Below are 24757 nucleotides of genomic sequence, written 5' to 3'. Positions count from 1 at the left end.
TTTTCTGACCTTTTTGGGGTAATTCTTATTTGGATAATCTCTAGAACTAGTTCACAATAGATAAATGAATGTGGAGAACTGCCTAAAACAGAATAACTGTCACAATAGAAAGAAGACACAGTAGGAAACCAGGAGAAGAGTTTTTTTTGTTTTTTTTTAATTATTCCTTCATATTCAAACTTCACAAACAGTGTGAACTTGTACAATACCTCGGAAAGTGAAACTTACAAAAAAAGTGCTGGTAACATTTAAAAAAAACAACAAAAACCCCAAAAAACAAACATCATTCTTAGCAACATCAATTACTCTTCCACACAAAACAGAAACCTTGTAAAATTTATTTTCGTATTTTTAAGGCGTAATACTTCCGTATAAAGTATATGCAAGAGATAAAACTTCACAGTATTCCAAAATGTCACAATAATAATATAATAGTATAATGAAGCGCTACAGTTAATTTTTCTTTTTTTGAAATTTTTTTCCTGTTTAAATAACAAATACAAGTCACAGGTAAATATACGTGAGAAAAATACGAGGCTAATATTAAATGGCAGGTAAGGATACTGTCACTGTAAGAAAAACTGGCAGGATGTGTGTATTTAGTCTATATTTTAAAGCACTTGATAGAAAAGGCGTATGCAAGGTTTTTGAAAACAATTTTTCTGTTTGTTTGATAACTGACAACAATTTAAGAGTATAATGAAAAAAAAAAAAGGAACAAACTCCCTCTCAAAACTATTGACCTGCTCATCCCACACCACGTCTATATGGATGGATGGATGTGTGTTTGTGTGTCCATGGGTTTGTACGGTACACGGATTGGTACAAGCAGTGTTCCATGCCCACTTGCAAAGATAGGAGGCTAGTCTCTCTGCAGTCACTGAGACCCAGTTCTTGGGAAGTCATTCTAACGTAAACCTCTCTTCTTCCTGGCTTTTCCCTCTTTCCAAACTCTTCCCCAATTCCCAGGTCTTCAGTCTGAAAAGACAATCTGGCTTACAAAGTTGCCCTCCCCTCAAAATTCACTGGGAAATAGAAACTGCATAAACAGTGACACCCACACAGACATGGAGAATACCACTTGGATGAATGGATATGTTTATGCGTGTGTGTGTGTGCGCGCGCGCGCGCGAGTGCGTGCGCACGCGGCATGGGTACAGTAGCAATTGCGAAAAAGGGACCATATTCCTTTCCATATGAAGATACACTGTGATAAGAAACATTTCTGTGCAGGAAACAGGGTCTCTTAGAATCTTATCACAAAAACCGTGGCGGGAACATCAGGAAATGGGTTCACCTTTCAGCAGTCACCACAGTAAACTTCATTGAGAACACCCCTGCCCAGACGTCCCGCCTGGGCACAGGTGGGCGTTAACAGCTAGCCATTCAGCCAACAGGTAACAGAAAGACAGCAGATAGCAAAACACATCAATAAGGTGCTCAAAGAAAAAAGTGGCACCCACTCCTCGAATGGATGGCCACAGTAAGGTGCTTCAAAAAAGTTTTTTCTTTTTTTTTTCTTTTCAGTTTTTATTTCAAACATTGCGAGTACTGGTTTGCACGTGGTAGTTCTGAGCCAGGCCAACGGTTTTGAGATTTCTGACATCTTCCATTGAAAAGGGCTTTCACTGTAGTTGATTTACTCAGTTTGTTGTGGGTCACTTGAGCTTAAAAATGCATTTAATAGCCAAAAAACGGAAATCAAATCAATATGACTAAAAGAAGTAACGGATGAAATGGTACAGAACGTTACTGCATTCCCATTGGATCAAGATGGTCTCGCCCATTTTTCCTCTTCCACTAACACTGTTCCTTTTTTTCTTTGTTACAATCCATTCCTTGTGAACATACAGACATGACCAAAGTCCTTGCGAAGAGCTGTTTTTATTTTTTGTGATCTGTTGCAAGAGTCCAACCTTGTTTCCTCTGCTGCTGTTTGTGTTGCATCTGGATTTGTGATGAGCATCTGGATTGGTTGTGTGCATATGTGCACATATACACACCTATACATGTATAATATATACACTGTATATATGGAGATACAAGAAGTGTGTATACATTTATACATCATATAGTGACTATTGTTTCAACTGGAGATAAACTGAACTGGGTTCCCACACTAGCACATGTTTATCTTTCCTCTGCTCCCTCTGTCTATTTCAAACAAGATGGAGCTTCCATTTATTTTTTTAAAGTGCATTTTCAATGCAGAATAACTGTAATTCACTGATTCCTTGGAAAACATTTTTGATGAGAAAAATCTGACAGTTCTCAGCCCCGAGCAAGAGAAACCTGGGTCTGGTCATGCCAGGGGCTGATGTGGCAGTGCCAGGCTTGAGCCTGAGTGATTACTGGGCATTCTGGACTCTGGGCACCTTAGCAGCAGCAGCAGCACCGTTAGGAGAAGGCGGAGACAGAAGAGGGAGAAGGAAGGAAAGCTCAGATGAGGAAGGATGAGTCTGCGGGATGTTCACGGCCAGAATTAACTTTGTACGGATGTGTGCAGTTCCTGCGTGGCTCCAGCTGAGGACACCATGGAGTCCCCTGCTCACCCACTGACACCAGCCTCCCCGTGTGCCCGCACGCACGTTCAAGCATCGCCCATGCGTCCCCACTCCCAAGGCTGACTTCCTGTCAGTTCCCTGTGGGTATGTGAGTGCCAGCATTGAGAAGGAATAAGGCACCAGAGAAATCAAAATGTTACAAAAGATGCAAAAACCCATTTCGAAGAGCCTCTCCCATGGTTCCGTTAAAATATTGCATGTGATACCACTCCTTTGTGTGACTTAAATGTGTCAAATGCGGTCTCTGAAAGGGGCTCGAGGCCCCTCAGCACCAGAGATCTGTAGGAATGCACCCTTTGTCCAGACACACCCACGCCCCCCACGCCCTCCCCACGCCACACACAAAAGCACCAGGTCGGGAGAACAAGGCTGCTTGCCATTGCTCACCTCAGTTTTGATAAAAATCAAAGAAGTCCATGAAATAGAATCTTCAGGAACTGCTCTGAGATCAGTTTGGGCTGCCAGGGATCTAGCTATGTCCCCGTTCTCAACGTCCAAAGAGCCTCGTGAACATGTTTGCGATCAATGCTTAGGGGGAATGTGCTAAAAAAATGACTTCTCAGATCATGCCCGAGTTCTCCACTAACACTTCAACCTCCCCTATTTGTTTTTAAATACTGTAAAAAAGGAAGAGATTCATCTACCTATAAAAGGAAAAAATGAAGGCACATGATTTTATTCGGTCCCAGAAAAGTGGCATTTTGCAAGTTCTAGTGTGTGTGTGTATGTGTGTGTGTGTGTGTATGTGTATGTGTGTGTGTGTGTGTGTGTGTGTGTGTGTGTGTGTGTGTGAACTCGAGTGCAGACACACGACATAGGAGTCTGGGGCTGCTGGGGCAGTCATCCCGAGGAAGCTGGGGAAGGAGACAGAGGAAAGGGGGTTCTGAGACAGAGGAGAAAGGAGAAAGGGGGAAAGGAGGCCTCTCTTCAGCTTTCTGTCATGGACAGTCTCAAGATTTTGGCTGCTTTAAGGTCCAGAATGGAATTCATTTGTCTTGGTCTAGAAAGTGCCCCCAGTTACATATCTCCAGTTAATCATGTTACCACTTTGGGTGTTCCCCTTTTCCCTTCCCTCCAGCCAAATGATTAAAAAAAAAAATCACAGTTTTTAAAAATTATTTTTTCAATGTTGAAAAAATATGGAAAAGCTATTGAACAGCCACAGGGCCCGCTGCCTCTCCACCCTCACGGTGAGCAGAAGGATGGGCCCACAGAACCCAGAGGAGCCGGCAGGATGCTTGTGCAGGACGGTCCTCCTTCCACTTTCCAGCACCCAGAGCCTCTCCTCTCAGCGGAACCCCTCTGCTCCCAGCCCATCAGGGGAATGTGGGGGCTGCAAAGGCAAAGCCACTCTGGAGAGCGGAGAGCGATGGTAACAGGAGAGGGTCTGACAGGCTAGAGGCTCCTCCTCACAGTGTGCTCTCAGTAGCCTGGCCCCAGGAAGAAAAGCTGGTTGCACACTGAGATGCTGAAGTCCCATTCACATTTGCTTCATGAGACCTCAGCTCGCAGGCTCACCACCTTTGTGCCTCTCTGGGCGTCAGAGCTGGCTCCAGGCCTGAAGAAGGCCCTGGTCCAAGACCGCGAGGCAGAGGCAGCTGGCTGCATCACACAAAAAGGGCTACGGACAGTGGGATTTCAGAAACAAATTTAACTTTGGTTTTCCGACATATTCAAACCATAAAAGTTAAAGCAGGGCTTCAGAGGCTTTGATCTGACTGGTGTTATTTTTTTTTCTCATTTGGCATGGCTAAGGCGGGGGGAAGAGAAAAGGGTTCCCACAATTGGTCGAAGACACAGGGTGGTAAATGCTTCCACACTTAAACTCACAGTCCAGTGTTTTTGACATTTCATAAATAGCTTTTTTTTTCTCTAAAAAAAGAATAAAACAAGAACAATCCCTTTACTTACTTATCTGAAACAAAATAAACAGCAGTGGGTACAAACTTCTTCTTGTAACAATTACAAAAAACAACAATATAATCCCAACTTTTAACACGCATCTTGAATCAGTTATTTTTTTTTAACCTCAAAACTGCAGCATATCCTTAAGGGCAAACTTTTCGATTAGTTTTTTTTCTTTTTTTTTTTTAAATAATGTCTTCACCAAAAAAACAGTCTTGTACCAATAAAATGCATTCAAAAATAGAAAATATTACACAACAAAAATATGTATCCTTCCTTTCCCAAAAAGATTCTTCACAAAAAAATGTAGAAAAAATTCCAACAATTTTTTTTTTCCTTTCCTAAACATTAACTTTCAGTCTAGGGCACAATTGTTTATTGATTTAAATGTCTGTTTTTGCATAAAACATGGAAGATGCAAAACAATTACTGTATTAGGATTGTAAAGTTACATCCACTCCACCCCTACTCTAAAACAAAACAAAACCAGAAAAACCCAGCAAACATTGAACAAATGGTCCAGCCAGTTGGCTAGGAAAACTATCTCTGCCTTTCCACTACTGTGCACATGTATGGGCGAACTGGCTCTGCTGGTACCTGGGACTGCTGGAGAAGCCAGATCAAGAGATTGTTTAGCAATAGCTGATGTCCTATGAGTCATTTACAGTCTCCCATGTTGCCGATCTATCCGCTGTAAATCCTCACGGAGAAAAGAATCACGTGAGGTAATAGGTGGGCAGAGGACTAAGCTCTATCCCCACATGTATGGTACACATACCTCTGTACAAGCCACTTTCTCAACCATAGTATGTCTTTTTTTCCTCTTTCTCAAAATGGAGCTCGAGCATGGGACACAGGTGACGAAGAGCTCCAGTGGTATGAGGAAGGCTGGGTGACTTCTTCCATAGTTGCCTCTCCTACATTCACCTGGTTGGGTATTAACTGGAACAATGACAAGATCTCAGACCTCAAAGGAATGCTCTGTTTTCCCTATCCCCATTGAACCTGGGGTTTCTTTTATATTTTCAGCAAGGTAGCTTAAATGGTGTATTTTTCTTATTTGATGGTATTTCTCTTTTGTGTGGTATTTCTCATTTTGTATGTGTATTCACTGTGTGTATAATTTGATTTTTTTTTTTCATAGCTTCCCCACCCCCCCCGCTGCTGCTTATTAGATTGCTGGTTTTTTCTTTGTGGTTTGTTTTGTTTTGTTTCTGATTTTTTTAAACAGTGAAATATGTCCAATTTTATTTCCAGTGCATTAAACAAATTTTAAATTAAAAGAAGAAATAAAACTTTCCCCTCATCCTTCTAAAGAAAATGACTGATAAAAGTACAATATAATAAAATCAGGCATTTCCAAAAATAGCATGATGTGCAACCTCAATTATATAAAAAGAAAAACAAACAGACAAATAAGAATTATAGAACATAAGAATGAAGGAGCCAAGACTATATAATCTCAACTATGATATGATTGGCAAGCACTGGTTAAAAATAGGTAAGGCTACTCTTAGATTTCTAACTCAACATAGTTAACCACTGCTCTTCTGTCTTTTCCTTCAATTCTTAATCTTTAACTCACTAGTTCTTTATATCTTTAAAATGGGCAAATTTGTTTTTATATTTTTGGTCTACAGTAGAATTACATATTAATAATATAATAAAAAGGTATTTCATGAACAGGTTGGTACTGCATCCATATGGGGGAAATAGAAAAAAAGCACTCAAATAGACATAGCAAATGTACTCTAGCCTTATAAAAATAACCACAAATATAATAGAAATTATAATCAGGGAAACCAATTAAACTGAAAAAATAGAAAGATATTTTGGATCATGAACTCCTAACAAGCTATGCCCTAGAATTGCAGCCTCCAAACCTTCCCCATGATTTCCACCTTTCCATAGAACCTCTCAAAATTCAAATGGAAATGGAAACAAAACAAAAATAAAGTGGACAAGTGGTTGAACCAGCCAGAGCTTCCATGTTATCTTAGCTGACTGGCCAAGACCAGGTCAGCATCTGAGAAACTGGTAGGCCACAGGGGAGCAGCTAACGGTACCTGTTTTTAATTTTGGAGGAGTTCCCAGCCCAGTGATAGAGAAACCAAGGAACCAAGTAATTCTTTTGGTAACATAAAATACATGAGATGAAACATAATTCCGATAGAGAGCACATGGCAGTGAGATGGGAAAGAGAAGAGAGAGTTGCAATAGGCTAACTTTGGGTACCACCTCCACCTCCATCTCTAGTTTTCTTCAACACATTGTTTTCTTTCTCTTTCTGAGCATCCTTTAGGATGGGCTACAGGCCCAATGTCCTCTGAGCAAATGTCTGTCATCTCAGCTCTCAATATGACACCTATGCTTTCTGGCCTTCCAAAGGGCTAGGTGGCTCTGAAGGATCCCCACCCCCATAACCCAGGCCTTGAGGAGGCAGAGGAGAAATGCAAAGTTGCAGTGACCATTCCTACCGGATGATAAATGCACACTGAGGTTCCAGTGTAGCAAAAAGAATATGAAGGAAAAGAACTGGTAAGAGTTGAGCTTGGTAATCAACAAGTATGAAGTTTTTCTTTCAGAAAAAAAGGAAGAAGAAAAAGAAATGGTATCAGTCAGAAAATACTGCTTTTGGTTTCTTTGCACTTCAAACCACCCTTGGTTTTTTTCTCATTCAGTTGCTTCAGTTTAGAGTTTAGAATCTAGTGCAAATATCATCAAATGACAGCATTTCAGGAGCAATATCCTATCCCTTCATCCCAACTGAACACTATCCATTCAGACCTCCTCCAAAGATTCAAGGAGGGGAGCAATGATCCAGAAAAGTGTAACTGAACAAACTATTGACATGGTACTCACTCACTGCAACAAGAAAGGCACTATCACAACAGCTCAGCCTAAGCACGGCCCTTGTCATGGGCCTGGACATTTTCAACCACTCTGGCAACCACGGTGAAGCCCAGCCTGTGGCTTTTTCAATACTCTAATTCATTGCCCCGCTATCTGACCCCCATACGCCCCACTGGCCACACAGAGCACTGATCTGCTCTGTGTCCATGTGACCCCACATTTTACCAATGACCATTGCTTGGTTCTGAAATGATTGAGCCCCCTCTCTTCCATGGAAATTTCTCTCTCTCCATCAGTCTCCAGTCATGACTCATATAAAGACTAGTTTACGGTGTCAGGTACTGTTGTTAAGTATTTTCCTATTTCTGAAACCTCTGGCCAAACCCTAAGTCTTAAAGATAGTTCAGCAGCTCCTCTAAGAACAAGTCTGTAAATATCACTGTGAAGAGTGAAAACCGCAGTGTCATCCCTTGACCACCAAGGCGTATCTCTTGAGCTCCTTGTATTACTTTTGTCTGGGAGAGAGGAAGTCAGGCTCGAGATTAAAATCTTTGGTGACAAAGCTGCAGTGGGTATGTGAGTGTCAAGGAAGAAGGTGTTTTCCCAAAGCCTCCAGAGAAGTATCCTAGGTCAGTCAATGTGAATCTATTTTAAAAGGTCAATTATTTCTTTCTGTCACTTTGGTTTGCTGCAGTCAATGTCCTTTTGGTACCTACCCAGCACACATCTCTAAATACCTGTAAAGCACTGTGAATTTAGAGATTCTTATTTAAAATGGAAATAATGCTTTAAGTGCTCAAGGGTTTGGTTATGTTGGTTCTGAAAGCTCTAAATAGAGTTTTTTTCTGACTAGCAAGGCTGACAGCTTCCTTAAATATTTTTTTAAATCTTGGAATAGTAGACTTGGATGGATCCTAAGGAGGAGAGAGAGATGGGTGTCACTGTGGTAACCTTAGGACAGAGAGTATCCCAAATAATATCCCTTTACAGGATAGTGTTCAGAGAAATCCAACATTAGCCATTTAGATGGGTTGTCATCCTTTCTCACTGAACCAGAACCTTCACAGCTGTCACTTTGGATCTGGGAAGCCTTTAGCATCTTCAATATTGCCTGTGGTGTGAGATTCTTCTATTAATAGACACTACAGAGCCATAAACTCTAATTCCATCTAATATTAAACAAGGCAATAAAAGAAGTTCCAATTAAAAATTGACCGCCCCCTCCCCCAAATAGCTTCAAAACGAAACTTTTAGGCACTGTTAAGGTCTTCTGCTTAATAAAGGACATTCTGCGACAGAGCAGTTAGAAAGTAGGTTCTGTTTTGCCCTCCAACCCCTCCCCCAGTGTCAAAGTGGACCAGGATGTTTCAAAAGAAGCCTTTCACTTCATGGTTCTCAGTGGTTATTGCACTGTTCCCTCACTGTCACCATACCCATGGCCTCCTTCTTTGGTTAGCCTGATCTGGGTTTCACCCATGGATGGGAAAGCAAGCTCCGGCTGAAAATACATCTCTAGTAGGGAAACGGCAGAGTGGTTTTTGAAAGGGGGACACTGCCCTCTGTGGCAGGGAAATGTGCATGGGCACAGGCCTCAGGGGTGCAGGGCAGAGCGAGGGCGCTCACAGCACCTCGGTTGGCTTCCTTACCATTGCAACTCTTACTGAAAGCTTAGTTGGAGATGACATTGGTCAAACTTCTCCTTAAACATCCTAAGTTTACTCCACTAATCCAACTTCCTTAGGATATGAAAACAGATCCTATCCACATGGCAGTTTCTAAGCCTGATTAAGGATTGGCAGACTGTACAGATTTTCACCAACCCTGCTACCACCAAGCATGATGGAAATAACCCTCTATTTTTACGATGCTTCTAGTTTCATAACTTGTTTCTTTTTTTGTCATACCTCACACACTCTCTCCCAGCACAAGTAAATACATTTCAGTAGTGCAATGCAGTGCAGTCATAATTAGTGCAAAAAAAAAAAAAAAAAAAAAAAAAAAAGCCCTATTACAAACCCAAGCTCAACCCTACACAGCTCTACAAAGGTTACCAGTGCCACAAAGTGGGAAATTCAGTCTCTGCCTCACACTTCGGTGAGTCATCTCTTTTGTTGCCCCTGTTTGTTTCAGCTCAAGGGAGAGAAACAATTCACATGCACCTATGTATTATTCTGCAAAATGTTAAGCCAATCAGCAGGAAACAAAGGGTAATTGGGGAGTGGAAACCAGGCTAGTATTTAGAAGAGGGAAATAACTATTTAATGCAAAGGTCAGTAGTGGTTTTTATTGAAAGGTTTTCATCATGTCAAATGGCTCTGATGCTAAAGGGAGTGAGTATAGGAAAACGTAAAGCTTTCCTGTCTTTCAAAACAGGGTCCTAAATTTAACAGCGATGAGCACTTGTTTCTGAATAGTGCAATCAGCTACTCTCCGAGGGCTGCAGACAGCGGTGCCTAACTTCAGAAACCGGGACGCGGGGAACACACACTTATGACCACCATCTCTCTCGCCTCATTCTTCTCTTATTTTTTCTGAATACTCACTATTTTTTCTGAATACACACAAAATACAGAGCTAAATACACATACACAAAAATTCTCAAGGCCCCTCTCAGGATGATAGGTTGAAAATTTATACAAATAGGTCAATGACACACTCACACAAAAAGTCTAGCTACTAAATATAAAAGTGAATTATTAAGAGTCTGCATTGTACCTCTTATTGTATTATTCTGTAAGAAAAAACATTCATAGTAGGATATCTAATTGGGGCGTACTTCTCACTTGGTATTAGTCTGGCATTAATTTGGGATATGACAGTATTGAGTGATTCTGAAGAAATGCTTGGCATTTGATAATCCTCAGGAATAAGCCTTTCAGTTTGTCGGGTTCCAAACTCTCTGAATGTAAATCTGCTTGTCTGCTCGTACCTACATATGCAGCTGGAAGTCTCAGGAGAATCATCATGTAGTTCAGAATAAATAATAGAAGCAAGGGTATTTGGCATAGTGGGTTCAATACACTCAAATTACTTTAAAACATAAAGTTAGATTTTCTCGAGTCCATCAACTCTTTGCCTTTGTTTGCCTTTGACTGACTGTGCTTTCATGTACTCTGAAGAGCACAATTCTTTCAACAATAGTGCAAAGAACAAATTTAATATTAAGATATAGGAAAGTTAGCCTTAATTTGTATCTTAATAGGCCCCTCAGGTGAACTGAGGTTCAAATCAGTGGGACTCCGGAAGGGGTGTCCGTGCTGACAACCTAGACCATTTTCTCCTACAAAGCGACACACAGATGGTTCCAAATCAGTTCGTCCCAAGGGGAGCAGGAGCAGAGTAACCAGCCTTAGGAACTCCTGGCAGTGCACACTCACAGAGCGCTTTAGACTCTGTCTAAATCTGGAACCAAATTTGAACCATTATTTTATTTTCAGACCTCTCTCTGCATATGCCCTCGAGAGCAGGTTAGATCTCAGAGCAGTCACAGGTGTCTCCAATGTCTCCAGAGGGGTTTGATAGTATTACGACTTAAATGACAAAGAAGTGAGGGCATCTTACTAAGTCTTGGGACTGTAATGGTGAGAGATGGGCCAGATTGGCAAAGGGTGGGTGATGCTAACTTTCTGGTGACCCTGAGAACCAGCTTTAGGATCCAGCGCTGTCTCAGGTTTGTCTCATCACATTGTCCTGTTTCCCTCTTGCTCTTCCTCTGTTCACTTAATTGCGATTATTTTAAAGAGTTAAGAATGCAAATTATAGCACAAAAGGCAGGTTATAAAAAGGCTGTCAGGCTACCTGTAAATTGGATTGAGTTGAAAGCAGGTTGCTTTCAAATGAAATACTACAATTAACCTTTTTAAAAGAAGTTTCTAGTTTGTCTTCTCCTCCTGCGGGTGGGTCTGGGTGGTGAGGTATGAGCCCTGCAGCCCAGCTCCTTGTGGTCACCACCCCCAGCACCGGGTGGGGAGACGAGAAACAGTGGAGAAGTGGATGTTTCTCCATTGAAGACCTCCGGAGCACATACACATTTGAAATGAGCAGAAAAGAAATCTGAACAATTTTAGAAATCAATAGATAAATGGGTTTTAGCTTTTTAAGAGCACCCTTTCTGTTTCTTTTCCTCTCCTGGGTATTCATCACTAGATAGCGATAAGAAATACCCAACGAGAATTTTCATTAAATTAACTTATTCCCAGCTGCATTTCTAAGATTTGAGGGGACAATAAGGATTTGTAGTGTAAAATACATGACTTTCACCTGCAATCAACTCCTATTCTTTGGCCCAAGACCTATCAGTTTAGGTTAAATGGGGTTTCTTTCTCAGGGAATCGTTTTAACTATTCTATTCTCAAGGTGCAGAGACAATTTCTCTCACAAGACTCTCAAGTGCTACTAGAAAAGGAAGAGAAGGTTTTCATGAGAAAGACTCCTCACTGGCAGATGGAAGGCTTTTCATTCTTAGAGGCAAAGGAGGTGGCAGGGCCTGCAGGTATCCGACTGCTGCCTACACCACCAAGTTAAAGAGTCAAACATCCTTTACAATCTTGAGAAGAAAGAAATAAAGGGAAACAAATAAATTAACAAACAAGCTTTATGAAAATACACATCCCTCCAGTTTCAGGTTTCTAAAAAAAAATAATAATAATTATGCTTCAATCAAGGTTTATAGATAGCAGACAACTGTTTTAATGTGTAAAAGTATCAGCCCTTGGCTTGACTATGTTAGTTTCACTTTCTTTGAAGGAATTGCACCTGTCACACGTGCCCTAAAGTCCAGTGCAGAAAATAAACTGGTTTGCTACCAGCCTCAATCTCAGAACATTTCCTAAGCTATACCGGTAAATACTAAAACTACAGACCTGTAAAATGAAATGCAGACTTTCTGAAACGCATTGTGGTGGGATTTGGGGAAGGAAGCAAGCTTTTAATGGGGGAAGATAGAAAGAAACCCCTTCCTATCCTCCCAAATACATTTTGTAATATTTCTGACCATGATTTTGCTGCAGTAGATACTGTGAAGACTATTGGTGCTCTTGGCAGGGGTCAGCTTAGAAAAGCAGGAGGCTCTTAGCAGTAAGAAATCCACACCCTGGAGTCTCTAGAATATGAAACAGAATTTGGAAATTACTCTAGACCCAAGGTCGGCAAACTGTGGCTCTCGAGCCACATGTGGCTCTTTGGCCCCTTGAGTGTGGCTCTTCCACAAAATACCACGGCCTGGGCAAGTCTATTTTGAAGAAGTGGCGTTAGAAAAAGTTTAAGTTTAAAAAATTTGGCTCTCAAAAGAAACTGCAATCGTTGTACTGTTGATATTTGGCTCTGCTGACTAATGAGCTTGCTGTCCACGGCTCTAGACCAATGCAGATTGTGGTGAGAAACCCCGGTGTCAGGGTTGGAACTCTTCTTGTGGGAGTAGAAGGAATGATGCCAAGAAGGCCTCCTGGAGAAATCTTTCTCATTATTTGGACCACCTGACACCCATCAGAACCAGATCCCCTCCTACTCCACACTGTATTTGAAATGACAGTGTTTAGGCTGCTAATAGCCAGTGCTTGGGGAGATGAGCACTTTAGATGCAGACTACTTAAAAAAAAAAAAAAAAAAAAGATGCAGGGGTTAAAATGGACAAGAGCAGAGAAGAAGAGAGGACCTGTTGGGAAACATGCCAAGTGATGATCACAGTCCTAAGCTCCATACAGCCTGGCTTTAAGGAAAGGTTGGTTTCCTACTAGATATGCGACTTGGGAAGCTTTCGAATCTTCTCATTATTGCATTGCTCTCTGTGGTGTGAGCTGATGCTACAATACATACTGGTTTAAGAAAAATGCTGAGGTAAGCCTCAAGTCCAATTAAGACTCCATTTCTAATATTAAATGTTGACTCTGTTTGTCAATGGGTAAAACAGGAATGAATGCACACCCCTGTGCACTAAAAACCAGGCAACACTTTAAGTGTCACAGAATTTGTCTGCATTAGAGCGGAGAGGCAATGTATTTCAATAGCATCATGGGAAGAGTGTTGAACTGGGAGTCAGGAAACACTGTGTTGGAGCTGCTGTAAGATTGCGTTCTAAACATCCTGTACCAGGGCAGACCCAGAACAGCATCGGTCCTGTGGGCAATGCTCCAGCGAGCAGGCAATTGTAGCTCACTGAAATGAGATGTAGTACGATGACCCAATTATATAGTGACTGTTTGGGAATTGGGGTGTGTATTACATGGTCCTTCAAGTATCTAGTCAGCCTTATTTTACTTAAACATATATTAAATTTATGTTTAAAAATAGTTGGTTGCAAAATACTGTGGAAACTTTTTGAATCTTTTAATTTCTTAGTAATTCTAAATAAATTAATAATTATGTTTCTCCAAAAGATAACAAATGACAAAAGTTCTTCCTGATTGTCTCCTACAATGTGTTTGAATGGCAGTGGCTTTACTTGTTTTAGAGAGCTCATTTAAGGCTTGAGTAGTTGCCAAAATTACTTTGAAATGTCACCCCTTTTGCTCGATTTCTATTAATCTAATATCTGGTAATATGACACTTGGCAGGTAATAAAATAGTTAACATTTTTTCCCCCTCCCTCAGAGATAGTCTACTCATATCAGGAATTTGAACACTGTGGTATTTAAAGAAAAAAAAAAACACACACACACACCAGAAAATATTTTTCTCTTTATCTTAGGCCAAATGTGAAGGTGAGAGGAATTAATGACCTCAGCTAGGGCAGATGACATTTAAAACTGTGAGTCAGGTCCTCCCACTCTCCAAAGAATATTGATAACTTTTAGAGTGAGAAGGTACAGTGTAGACTTGCCTCATTCTGCCTGCCAGTCTCAAGTAAATGAGCTTACGTCAATGCTCTTTAAACACCTACAGCTTAAAGGACGTTCACAATGGGGTTGGGGCAAGGAAGGGAAATGGGCACGCAGGGGTCCTAATTATAGAGTTCCTGGGGTGGTTCTAACATGAAGAGGTAATTTAAAGCAGTCTTAAAGAGAACCAAGAAATAAAGAGAAAGGGTGAGGAAAATAATAAAGTTGATATAATTTGGGTATTATGTGATCATTGGAAAAGGAGCAGCTTCCCTCTTAATTTACAATTATGTTTGCCTAGCAGAAATATATTTAGTTGAAAAATGTGGAGAGGCTGATGAATAATTTTGCTATTAAACTCAATGTTAGCCCTACAAAGTGGTTAGAGTAGGTAGTTCCTTAATGATAGCAGGCTTCAGAAGCAGAGGGCATGGAGGGGAGCCTGGGTAAAAAGGTGGGGGCAAACTTGTTGGAGTGGCACAGCAGAACAGGATGGGATTTGAAAATAAAAACGTATCAGAGAAGATGAAAGGAAGAAATTGGCGTTATTCACACTGAAGAAAATAAAAAAAGCCTTACTATTGGTCCAGTGTGGGAAGGGCTTTCACACTGAGTACTGTGAACAGCTGTTTTTATTTTGTCCTGAATATAGAATGAAGAGAGTGAGGCTGGTTTCAGGCACCCAGGATGGATGTAAAGTTTATCCAACTGTGAAGTTTTCCAGGCATTGGTTTAAATAGCTGAGGGAAGCTGAAAAAGCTCCTTTTCTGAAAATAATATTTGACAATATTTCTTGCTAGGAAGACAGGATGCCTGATTTCTGAAGTTCCCATGATGGCCTGGTTACATTAGAAGGAACCAAGTTCCCATCTCAACAGACATGAGGGCCAGGTACCCAAGAGTCACCATTTATTTTATCGATTCTGCAGACTAAAAAAATTGTGCGAAACTTTTCAAGTTCTACTTATATTAGCCTCTGTCATGAAAAGTTCCTCAAACTCTGGTTTTATTTATTTTTTTTAAAATCTCCTAGGGAAATGAATATTTTACTGCCAAGCTGCCTCCAGGGAAGCATTAAAGACTAGTTAAAACAATGGTAAGCATACTGAAAACAGGAAGCTGTCAGTACAGAACCAATCTTAAAAATCAATGTTTGAAATAGAGCTGGAAAAACTAGGCATTTCACTGCCGGATGCTTCTCAGATGAGCAGCCCTTTGAAAAGCAGCCTGTAATTGTTGGTCAGGTCACATGGAGGGTAAGCAGGTGCTTGGTCATATTTTAAAAAGCAAATACAGTCAGTGACAGTCCTAGAGGGGAAAATCACAGATACATTCATATGCACTTTCTTTTGTTCTTTAGATATTGAGAGGGTCAGCGAAACAAGATCACTTACACTGTGAACCTCTTTGTATCAGCCACACCAAAAAAAATTTTTTTTTTACAAAAAGTTTTCACTTTCCTACATTTGCTAAGTCTGAGCTTAAACAAATCCTAAAACCCTGTAAAGACAATACTGAAGCTGATAATATAAAAAGCAAACTAGAGCAGTAATGATTATTATGAAATGCACCAGATTAACTGCGGCAGGTTGGTGATGGGTGATAAATGCAAAGAAATAATATTTCAATCAACTCATGATCATAGGCAGATTCAAAAGTTAAAATGAATATAATGTAATATATATTTCAATATGGAGTTGTTATATATAATGTGTATGTTCTAGCTTTCAGAAATACTGCAATGTAGTGTACTGTACTTAAGTAAGCATACTTTAAAAGTAACTCATATTCTTCCACAAAGTCACTAGTACTGTTAATTAAAAAAAACAACAAAAAAAAACACCTTTTTTTTTTCCAGTAAAAAGAAATACCTATGGTTATAGTCACAGACTTATTTTGAATATAGAAAGACAATATACATTTAAAAAATAGTAACAAGGAAAAAATTGCAACTGTAAGTAGTAGCCTTACTTAACTGGGGAGGGGAAAGTCACCAAAATAGAAGAGGAAAGAAAATGTCCTCTGAATTCTGTAAATTAGCAGAAATAATCTACATGTCATAAAAAAAGAACAAACGACCTATAAAAGAAGGACATGGGAGTAAGGACATTGAATCTGTTTCCAGGCCACCTTCAAAGTCAGCTCCGAGAGCCAGGCCCATTTACTCAAAACAGTGCCCACTTGAATGTCTGAGACAGGCAAGAGCCATCGATTCTAAGCGATTACCAAACAGTATTCCCCCGAGAGTCCATTGGTTTGCTAGGCATGGTAAACAAGCCACTCCTGGAAAGACGTCGGCAAAGGCCACTCTGGTGTCAGGAGACACAGTTGATGGTGTCCTGCAGATGCAGTCAGGATTAGGAAGCTTTAGTTTGGGAGTAAAACTTGTGAGTGGCTGGGTGTTTGTGTGCACACACTGGGTTGCAGAGAGGAAAAGCCTGGAAAAGCTTAGGCCCAGACGTGTGTGGGCCTTGCCTGTGTGGCCTCTGTGCCCCTTCCTCCCAGGCCTAGGCAGGCGCCCCAGACGGCTGCTCCCTCCCGTATCCTCACCAGCGGAGCACTTCTGTTCCACCTTCTTCTGGAGGAAAACAGCCTGTCACTGTGGGTTTGCTGTGGATCCAACAAGCTGCCTTGTTTCTCCCAATTCTGAAACGCTACAAAAAGCAACAGAGTGGGCAGGTGACTGCTTCCTGGGAAGGGAGCCACAAGTCTGGAGCGCGACGGTGGGGAGAAGCAACTGAATATCTGTGCACAGGACCTGCTGCTGTGTGTGCTCCGTGGGAGTCACATACACTCTCCCAGACTACAGATATGCACATGCTCACACACAGGTCAGTATCCCACAGAAGTGCAGAGGTGGTTAAGCGCACCCCTGCTCCACACAAGTACCTTCAAGTTTTCAGGGAAGGGGGTCCTAGAAATGACTGACGGGTGGGGCTCCTGCAGAACGCCCCAAAGCCTCACCACAGACAGCGGACGGCACTGATGCACCCGATTAAGGCGAGGGAGCAGAAGCAGACACTGAGACTCTTGATTGACTAGAAGTTCCAGAACCCATCTTGTCGTCGGGGAATATGAATTTGGAACACTTCTGTGCCGAGAGCATCCCATGCTGGGTGGTGTGTACATGCATAATGTACACTTATTTGCACATTTTGGACAGCAGCTGACATGTTGGTTGGGTTAAGTCCCTTTCATTACTAGAATCTACATATAAATTGCACTGATTTTGCTGGGGAGTAACAAACTTCTGTTGCAACAGTAGTAGAAACAGATGTCGACTATGAGGTAAATTTTTTTTTATTTTTGTATCTTGGTTGTATTAGGATCTCATTGAGGCATTTTGAATGAAGAAAACCTCAGAATTTGAACGAGGGCTAGTAGGGACTTTTTGCACCCTAATTAGGTATTTCAAAACCCAGAACTCCCATGGTTGTGGCTAGATTTTCCCTATGATCTCAGATTAGGCTCCTTCATTGAAGACTTGAAAGTTGTGAGTTTGCATTTAACAAAGAACCGTCAGATAAACCAGATGCTCACTAAAACCAAGAAAAAAAGAGGAAAGAAATATTTTGTTGAGATTGTTCTCCGTTAAGAAAATGATTAAAAATGCAATTCTAGACACTTGTGATCCTGTCTTAGGCAATTCACTAGTTAGATAACATGATGTCTATTTCACACCTGGCCCAGACCTATGTCACAGAAATAGGATGGGAAATAGCCACTTCCTGGGAGTAGTCAGTTCAGACAAGTTTGTTGCCTTCCCCCAAACATAGTTTCCAGTCAGAAATAGGGCTCATTTTTGTGATAATGCAACTACTAAAAACCAAGAACAGTCCATGTCTCCGCACCCTTCCAATTTCTCTCTTCTGTCCTCTCCCCTGGGCTTTCTGATTTAAGGCAATTATTCTTTACTACAAGTGGCTTCTAATGAAAAATACCTCAGCTGAGGTCACTTCAGATTAGATTTTAGTCTGAAAGTATTCAGTTTTTATGGAACAGGAGGCTGGGCCCGAAGAGACCCTGGAATCCAGGTGTTTCAGTCAGTGGTGTGAAAAGATGATGTTTCTGGTTTCAACCTGGTTCTGAAAAAGAATCTGTGCCATTTTCTGGGATCTGTTAATGCACACCACTGACCACTATGGATTTAGTGTCCAAGGAGAAAAAGTATCTAGAGGCTTAGAGAAATCTTTGGAGTATTTTGGTCAGGCTGACCCTCTTAATACCTAGTGCTAGAAATGATGCTTTGGTTAGTAATTTCCACGGTCTATGTTTACTGGGTCATCACAGCTTCTCCTCCCGGGGAGGCTTAAGCTGGGTCAGAACTGGCAGCTCTACACAGAGAGCCCTTGGGGATATGAAGATATTCTTTCTCTAAAGCAAGGAACACAAATGTGTCCCTTTTCTGCCTTCATATGCAGCCTAAGTACCAGGATAGAGATTGCTTTTAAAAATTTATTCCATGTAATATTTCCTGGGCACCTAAGAGAACAGCCCTTTTCTTCGTGAAAACAGAGAGAGAGCTGTCGCCATCCCAGCTGGGAAGTTGTGTGTAGACCAGAAGCCCGGTGGTCTGGGGCGGGTCGGCGGCTCAAGCACTCTCCTCAGGCACTGCAGACTGAGGCATTGGGTTGCTTAGCCTTTTCTATGGAGTAGGGAGTCTATTGAAATGCTAGTGTGCCCTTCTTTTTGTTTGTCACCACGTCACATGGTTCTGTCTTCAGTGTCCTATTTTTCTTTTTTTAAATTTCTTTTCTGGGGTACAAAATCAGTCATTTAAATAAAGTTCTTTTCTAGTGAATAAAGAGGTTTCTCAGAGCCAGAAATCACTCAAAAGAAAGGCTTTGACCCTACCCATGGAAAGGCCCAGAGATTTCTCTAAATACCTCTTGCCAAACTTCCTCGTGTTGTGATTGGATGTTTTTTGGTTTTGCATTATTGGGTGCTGAATACATTTTGCAATCCTTTTGTTCTCTTCCCTAGGCTTCCATTACCCAGGACTTCAACTCATTCCTAAATTAAAGAATTCTTTCAGGAGATTTCTTTTAAGAGTCACGTCACAACAGAAAGGGCACTCTCCCATTCTCCTCAATCCCAAGGGCATCTCAGGTTGTGTCTGCTCTTACATTGCACCTACGTTGTGTTTCTTTTTGCTGCAGCAGCACGCTGGCTGTAGCAGAGGCAGATGGGTTATCTAATACCTTTGCTGTAGACTCACATAGCCTTTGCTCTCAGGTCCAACTCATTAAATAACATCTATAACAACAGAGGACGGTTCCAGAATGGGCACGTCTAGTGTGAAGCCAGGCCGGATCTATTTCATTGCCCCCTTTCCTAAGGGCAACAGGTGTCGGGAGCATTATGGGAGCCACAACTAGGAAGCAACATGAACCTTTATTATGTTCTCTTGGGGATCTGGGGGATTTGTAAGGAGCACACCTCATTTTGAACTTATGTGCTGAGGGGAAACACTGATTTGGGGCATAAGCTGGGCACATGCTGGTGGTGTGCTTGAAGGATGAAAGTACTAGTACATGTAGCTCAAGCCATTAGGATAATGTGAAACAAATCACCCAGAGGGAACCTTTACTCTGTTCACATCAGAATGCCCAAACTCTAGCTGTTCACAGACTGGGAAAGGGTTTTCTTGGTCCTTGTAGAATATTGGGATGATACAAAATAAAATCTCTATGACTCCTAAACAAAGCAAATCCAAGTCATTCTTTCTCAGACCAGGAGCTATCATGAGCTCCAAGAGGCCCAGGAAGAAGCGATAATCCGCAGCTGAAACTATCCACCAGTTTCTCAGGCCACAAACAGATTCAGAGCATTGGAAATTTGGGGAAGAGAAAGTCTTATTAGGAGCTAAAATTTATAACTCAATTAAAGCATATAGTAAAATACATTTTGATATAGTTTTATCTCAGGTTTTTTGTTTGTTTGTTGTTTTGGCCTGGTGTATTTCTCAATTAGTTCCAAGTGTTCCAATTCCTTCCTTTTTAGGGCTATATTCTACATATTTGGGGTCTTGGGGATCAAAATATTGGCATTTAACAGGGGGAAACTGTCCACTATGCAGAGATGCTACCAAATTTTTAGTATCTGTAAATTTTATTCTTCTTAAACTGTACCTAAATATTTTGGGAAACATATTCCTTTTTGACATTTTTCTTACCCTTGTTCAGCTGACTCAGTTTTAAAACCATAAATAGCTAAGAAATATTATTTTCCATACCAGTGCTTGTACTCATCCCATACTTATCCTAAGAGGTGTTAAATCTGGAACATTTGCTTCCTTTTTAACTATTTATTTTCCCCTGGCTACTGAAAAAAAAAAAATTCCTAGCACTTATAGCATCCTAGCATGAAGTTCTAAATGCAAGAAGATTGTTGGATTTGAAGTCACAAAATAAAAGGATTCAAGTTCATCCTCTATTCTCAAAGCAAAACATGTTTCCCTATTTCTAAGATGTTTGTGATTTAAAAGTAAAGGTTGATGAACTAGACACATCTCTATCCTTTTGAAAGAGGTATGAATGGCTTACTTTCTAAAATGCAGGTCAGTTTGAAAAGCAGCCCTTTCAGAGACCAGAACACATGGCAATGGCTCCACAGCAAGCTCATTGCTCCTCCAGATTAGACTGTCCCCTCCAGCCCAGCCTCTTCCTCTCTCCAGAGAACAATCTGTCAATGACTTTCGGCTGTGAGATGTTTAAAAGGAATAGACACACGATATCAAGCAGAAAAAGTCTTCTGCTATGCAAACCTGGATGGTCCATACTGTCCTAATGACAACATCACCTCACCAAAAATTCTTTAGGGATACTCTCACATTGTTAAAAAAGAAAAAAAAAAAAAAAGAAAGAAAGAAAAGAAAAAAAAAGAAAGTAATGAATATTAGGTGTTCAAGCCCAATTGGAATTTTCTCCCTACGTGTTCTATAACTATCGGTGGATTATAACCCAATTGCTTAGCTTTTTACATGGCAAATTAGTATTAAGGCAAATGGGTCTCCTTTGAATTTGAGAAGCAGATAGCTAAATCTGTGGCTCATAAAGGCATTCAAATTCAACTTTTCTGGAGGTATTATGAATTCTGTCTATTTTGCTAAGGCTTAAATAAATAAGGACACTATTTTAAAAGCAATTGTCAAATAATTAAAAACATTTTAATGGGGCTTTTGGCTTTTGTTTATAACGTATACAGAGCAATATGTCATTTCCCTCTGGATTAAAAATTTTTCTTAATGTCAAATTTTTCTTTCTTATTTTGTGGGTTGAATGACTTGTTTTCAAAATATCAAAACAATTCCGTGACATGGTTAGTTAACTAATGCTCCCCCTGTTGGTTTTAAGTGGAAATATGAGAATCTTACACATTACTCTTCTAAAAAGCCAAGTTTTCAAGAGAAAAATAGACTTTTCTTATTTTAAAATCTGTTTTCTACTAACTTTTAAAACAGGTCAATTTGGACACACAGTTCTTGGAAGTACTCCTCTTAGAAATCATGATGGGTGATATGTAACCATCCAAGTCTACATTAAAACTTCTAGCAAAATATTTACTGAATGAAGGACACAGGAACAAATCACACTCACATATACTCCAGCTGCACTAACCCTATTAAACATCACCAAGAACTTATGGAAAAGATCTCATTTAACCAAAAGTCTAAAACATATGGGTAAAACCAATTCAGTCATTACAGAGCTATTTCCCTTGGAAGACTTCTCCTTTGCTGCACAGGTTTTGAAAATAAGTTGCTAAAAGAAAAATCAGTTAAATGCAAACTAATTTTGAAACTAAAATATTTTTTTTTTCTTTCTCTTTTACAATTCTATTTTGGTGTTTCTGCTTTGTTTAAAGTTCTAATTTCCCCCTTAAGTGTGTTAAAAATATGCCCAGCAATGTAATCACCTTTGGCATTTTTGTTAGGTTTAAGAATTCCTACAGTTGGGTTGGAATCCCTTGAAGGACACTGTCTATAGATAGAAAAATCTCGGTTATAATACCTTGATCAGGACTGAAGAGAGAAACCCCAATTAGGAAGAGAGAGTGGCACCTAGGACGATGCAATGGATTGGTGGCCTTTGAATGATGGAGATTAGCATCTGGGAAGTGTGCTACTTTCTTGAAAACCTTTCCAAAAAGCAAGGGTTAATGAATCAGGTAGAGAACGATCATCTTACTTCTCCCTCTCAACCACAGTGGAAACAGTCGGAAGGTAACATCTGAAAGGAAGAAAGTAATTTTGGCATCAAGGCTTCCTGCTCTGTCACAGGCTCTGCTCTCACTGGTCTCTGTAGATGTGAAGGGTGAGGAGCTACAGGGAGTTCTGTGAGCTCCTCCCCCAGGCTGACCACAAAGGGAAAGAAGCCATTTGTCAAGACCTCTAATCTACTAGTGTTTCATCAAAGAAAACAGTAAAGTCTCTGGAAATTCTAGAATCATTCAATCTCAATGAACTTTTAGAGAGCCAAGAAATCTGTTTCTGAAAGTTAAAGTCCTTCCCATGAAAAAGAACAGAATTCTAAAAGTCCCTCCCATGAAAAAGAACAGAATTCTAAGTGGATCACTTGAAAAAAAAATTCAGTGGAGCAACCTAAGCTTGCTAAAAGTCAAAGAACTACATATCAAAATACAAAGCAGCAGTTCAAATTACAGCAGGGATGGGCGGCCACAGAGGCCCTCATCAACCCAGGCAACACTTACAATAATAAAAATTAAGAAAAATTAAAAAAAATATGAAGAAAATATCCTTCCTCTCTTTCAAATATAACTTTAATTGCCTTTTATTCTTTCTATCTGGAAGCAGTATCGCTAACCTTAACAGTCTTGACTTACCAAAAAATATATATATGTGTGTGAAATAAAATAAAAGAGAAGGGATTGGTGGCAGTGTATGCAAAACCAAAATGGAAAAAAAAAATTACTTTTAACAATCTCATTTTTGTTTTGTTTTTTTACACAAATACTGTTGTAAATATATTAAAAAAATCAGCATTCTATCTGGTAAACGTCACTTTTGCCCCTCTATAAAATTTTGAATTAAAAAAGCCTCAAGAACTTTTTATTATTCCCCCACCCTCCATTTCTCTTTCTCTTCCACAAGAATATATCCTGACACTTTTTTTTTTGTTTTTTTTGTTTTTGCAAAGATTGTTGGAAATAATCCTTCTCTTGTACCTAGAAACATAGGCGCAAACCTTTGATATCTTTGTTTTATCTGCATTCCTGCCTTTCATGAAAGTCCCTCTTGATTGTGCTGAGGCTGTGGCTCAGCAAAGACACTGAATAAATACGATAGCCACTGTTGCTTGATGCTTGTCCAAATCTTCCTGGCTTCTGCTGAAAGGGGGGGCATGGAGGAGGTGGGCCGGGGTGTGTGGGCCCAAGCGGAATCTGGGGGAGAAGCCTGCCATTCCCCTTTCCCACATCACCGATCCCACTGCCCCTTCCCACCTCCACAGCCCTTTTATGAAATCAGACAACGTGGTAGGTGGAAAACAGCAGGGCCTTTCCTCTGGGTTTTCAACCAGAAGTGATATTCCACAGTTTTAACTGGTTACTGTGAAGTCCAAGTGGCCAGAATTGTGAAAATGTCCACTGAAACACTGCAAGCGGTGTACTTAAAGACAGTCGGCCTTTTAGATTTCGGTATATATTTTTGTAGTGCTCTTCACAAGTGAAAAAAAATTTTTTTTTTTACATTTTTTTAAAAAGATTTTTTTTTTTTTTTTTTTTGTAAAGAAGGGTTGTATTTAGAGGCCAGTAGCTAGAGATCCAACCAGTGGACCCCTTGAAGCACTACCAGGCCTTAAGGCCACCATCCGAGGGAGGCCGGGAAAACTATTCTTCACCCGAGCCTCCGGAAATGTAATGTACCAGCAGGCAAAAAACAGTTCTTCATGTAGTACAAAATGAAATGAAACGAAACAAAAACAAAAACAAGAAAGTAAAAATGAAACCAAAACATTTCTTAAATTCTAGTGCCATAGCTTTTTTTTGTTGTTTGTTTTTTTTGTTGTTTTGTTCATAAGAAAGAGAGAAAGATATTACTTATCCGTCAGACACATGCATCCTCATGTGGTCGTTGAACTGCTCGATTTGGTCAAACTTTGCTGGGCAGACGGAGCAGACGTAAGTGGTCCCCTCCGTGCAGGCCACCACCCCCGGGGGGCCAGCGCGGGCTCCCGGGGCCGTGCCCGTGGGAGGGGTCCCGTTACTGGCACTGTGCAGGGCCACGTGTCGCTCCAGGAGGGTCTTGTGGGAGAACTTCTTTTTGCAGATGTAGCACTCATAGGACTTCTCCCCACGGTGGAGGCGCATGTGCACGTTGAGCGAGCTCTTCTGGGTGAAGCGCTTGTTGCAGATGCTGCACTGGTAGGCCCTCACTCCTGTGTGTGTCACCATGTGCTTGATCAGGTAATCCTTTAAGGAGAAGGAGCGCCAACAGATGCTGCATTGGTGTGGCTTCTCGCCTGTGGAGGTGGGAAGAGACAGCAGGCAGGACAGAGCGAGACATAGCGAGGGAGGGAGAAAGAGACAGAAAAACAAGACAACAGAAAATAAAAACAAAAACAAAAATTAAAAAAACAGTCTGATTCATGAATGGATCCC

The 24757-nt window shown here is 40.7% G+C and overlaps 1 protein-coding gene across 11 annotated transcripts in view; it reads right to left on the bottom strand.

The window, feature by feature from the left end:
- Window positions 1-135: 135 nt before the first annotated feature.
- Window positions 136-24757, bottom strand: part of ZBTB20 (zinc finger and BTB domain containing 20) — an 821112-nt gene continuing 796490 nt past the window's right edge. For all 11 annotated transcript variants that reach the window (XM_045583975.1, XM_036444509.2, XM_045583978.1 and 8 more), the window contains one exon: window positions 136-24618. In XM_045583975.1, coding sequence (XP_045439931.1) covers window positions 24197-24618 — 422 coding nt within the window. In that variant the 3' untranslated portion in view covers window positions 136-24196. The remainder of the gene's footprint in view (window positions 24619-24757) is intronic.

The sequence above is a fragment of the Pipistrellus kuhlii genome, unplaced genomic scaffold (genome assembly GCF_014108245.1).
Source record: "Pipistrellus kuhlii isolate mPipKuh1 unplaced genomic scaffold, mPipKuh1.p scaffold_m20_p_2, whole genome shotgun sequence".
Taxonomy (NCBI): Eukaryota; Metazoa; Chordata; class Mammalia; order Chiroptera; family Vespertilionidae; genus Pipistrellus; species Pipistrellus kuhlii.
This window is presented reverse-complemented; position numbering and strand designations above follow the sequence as displayed.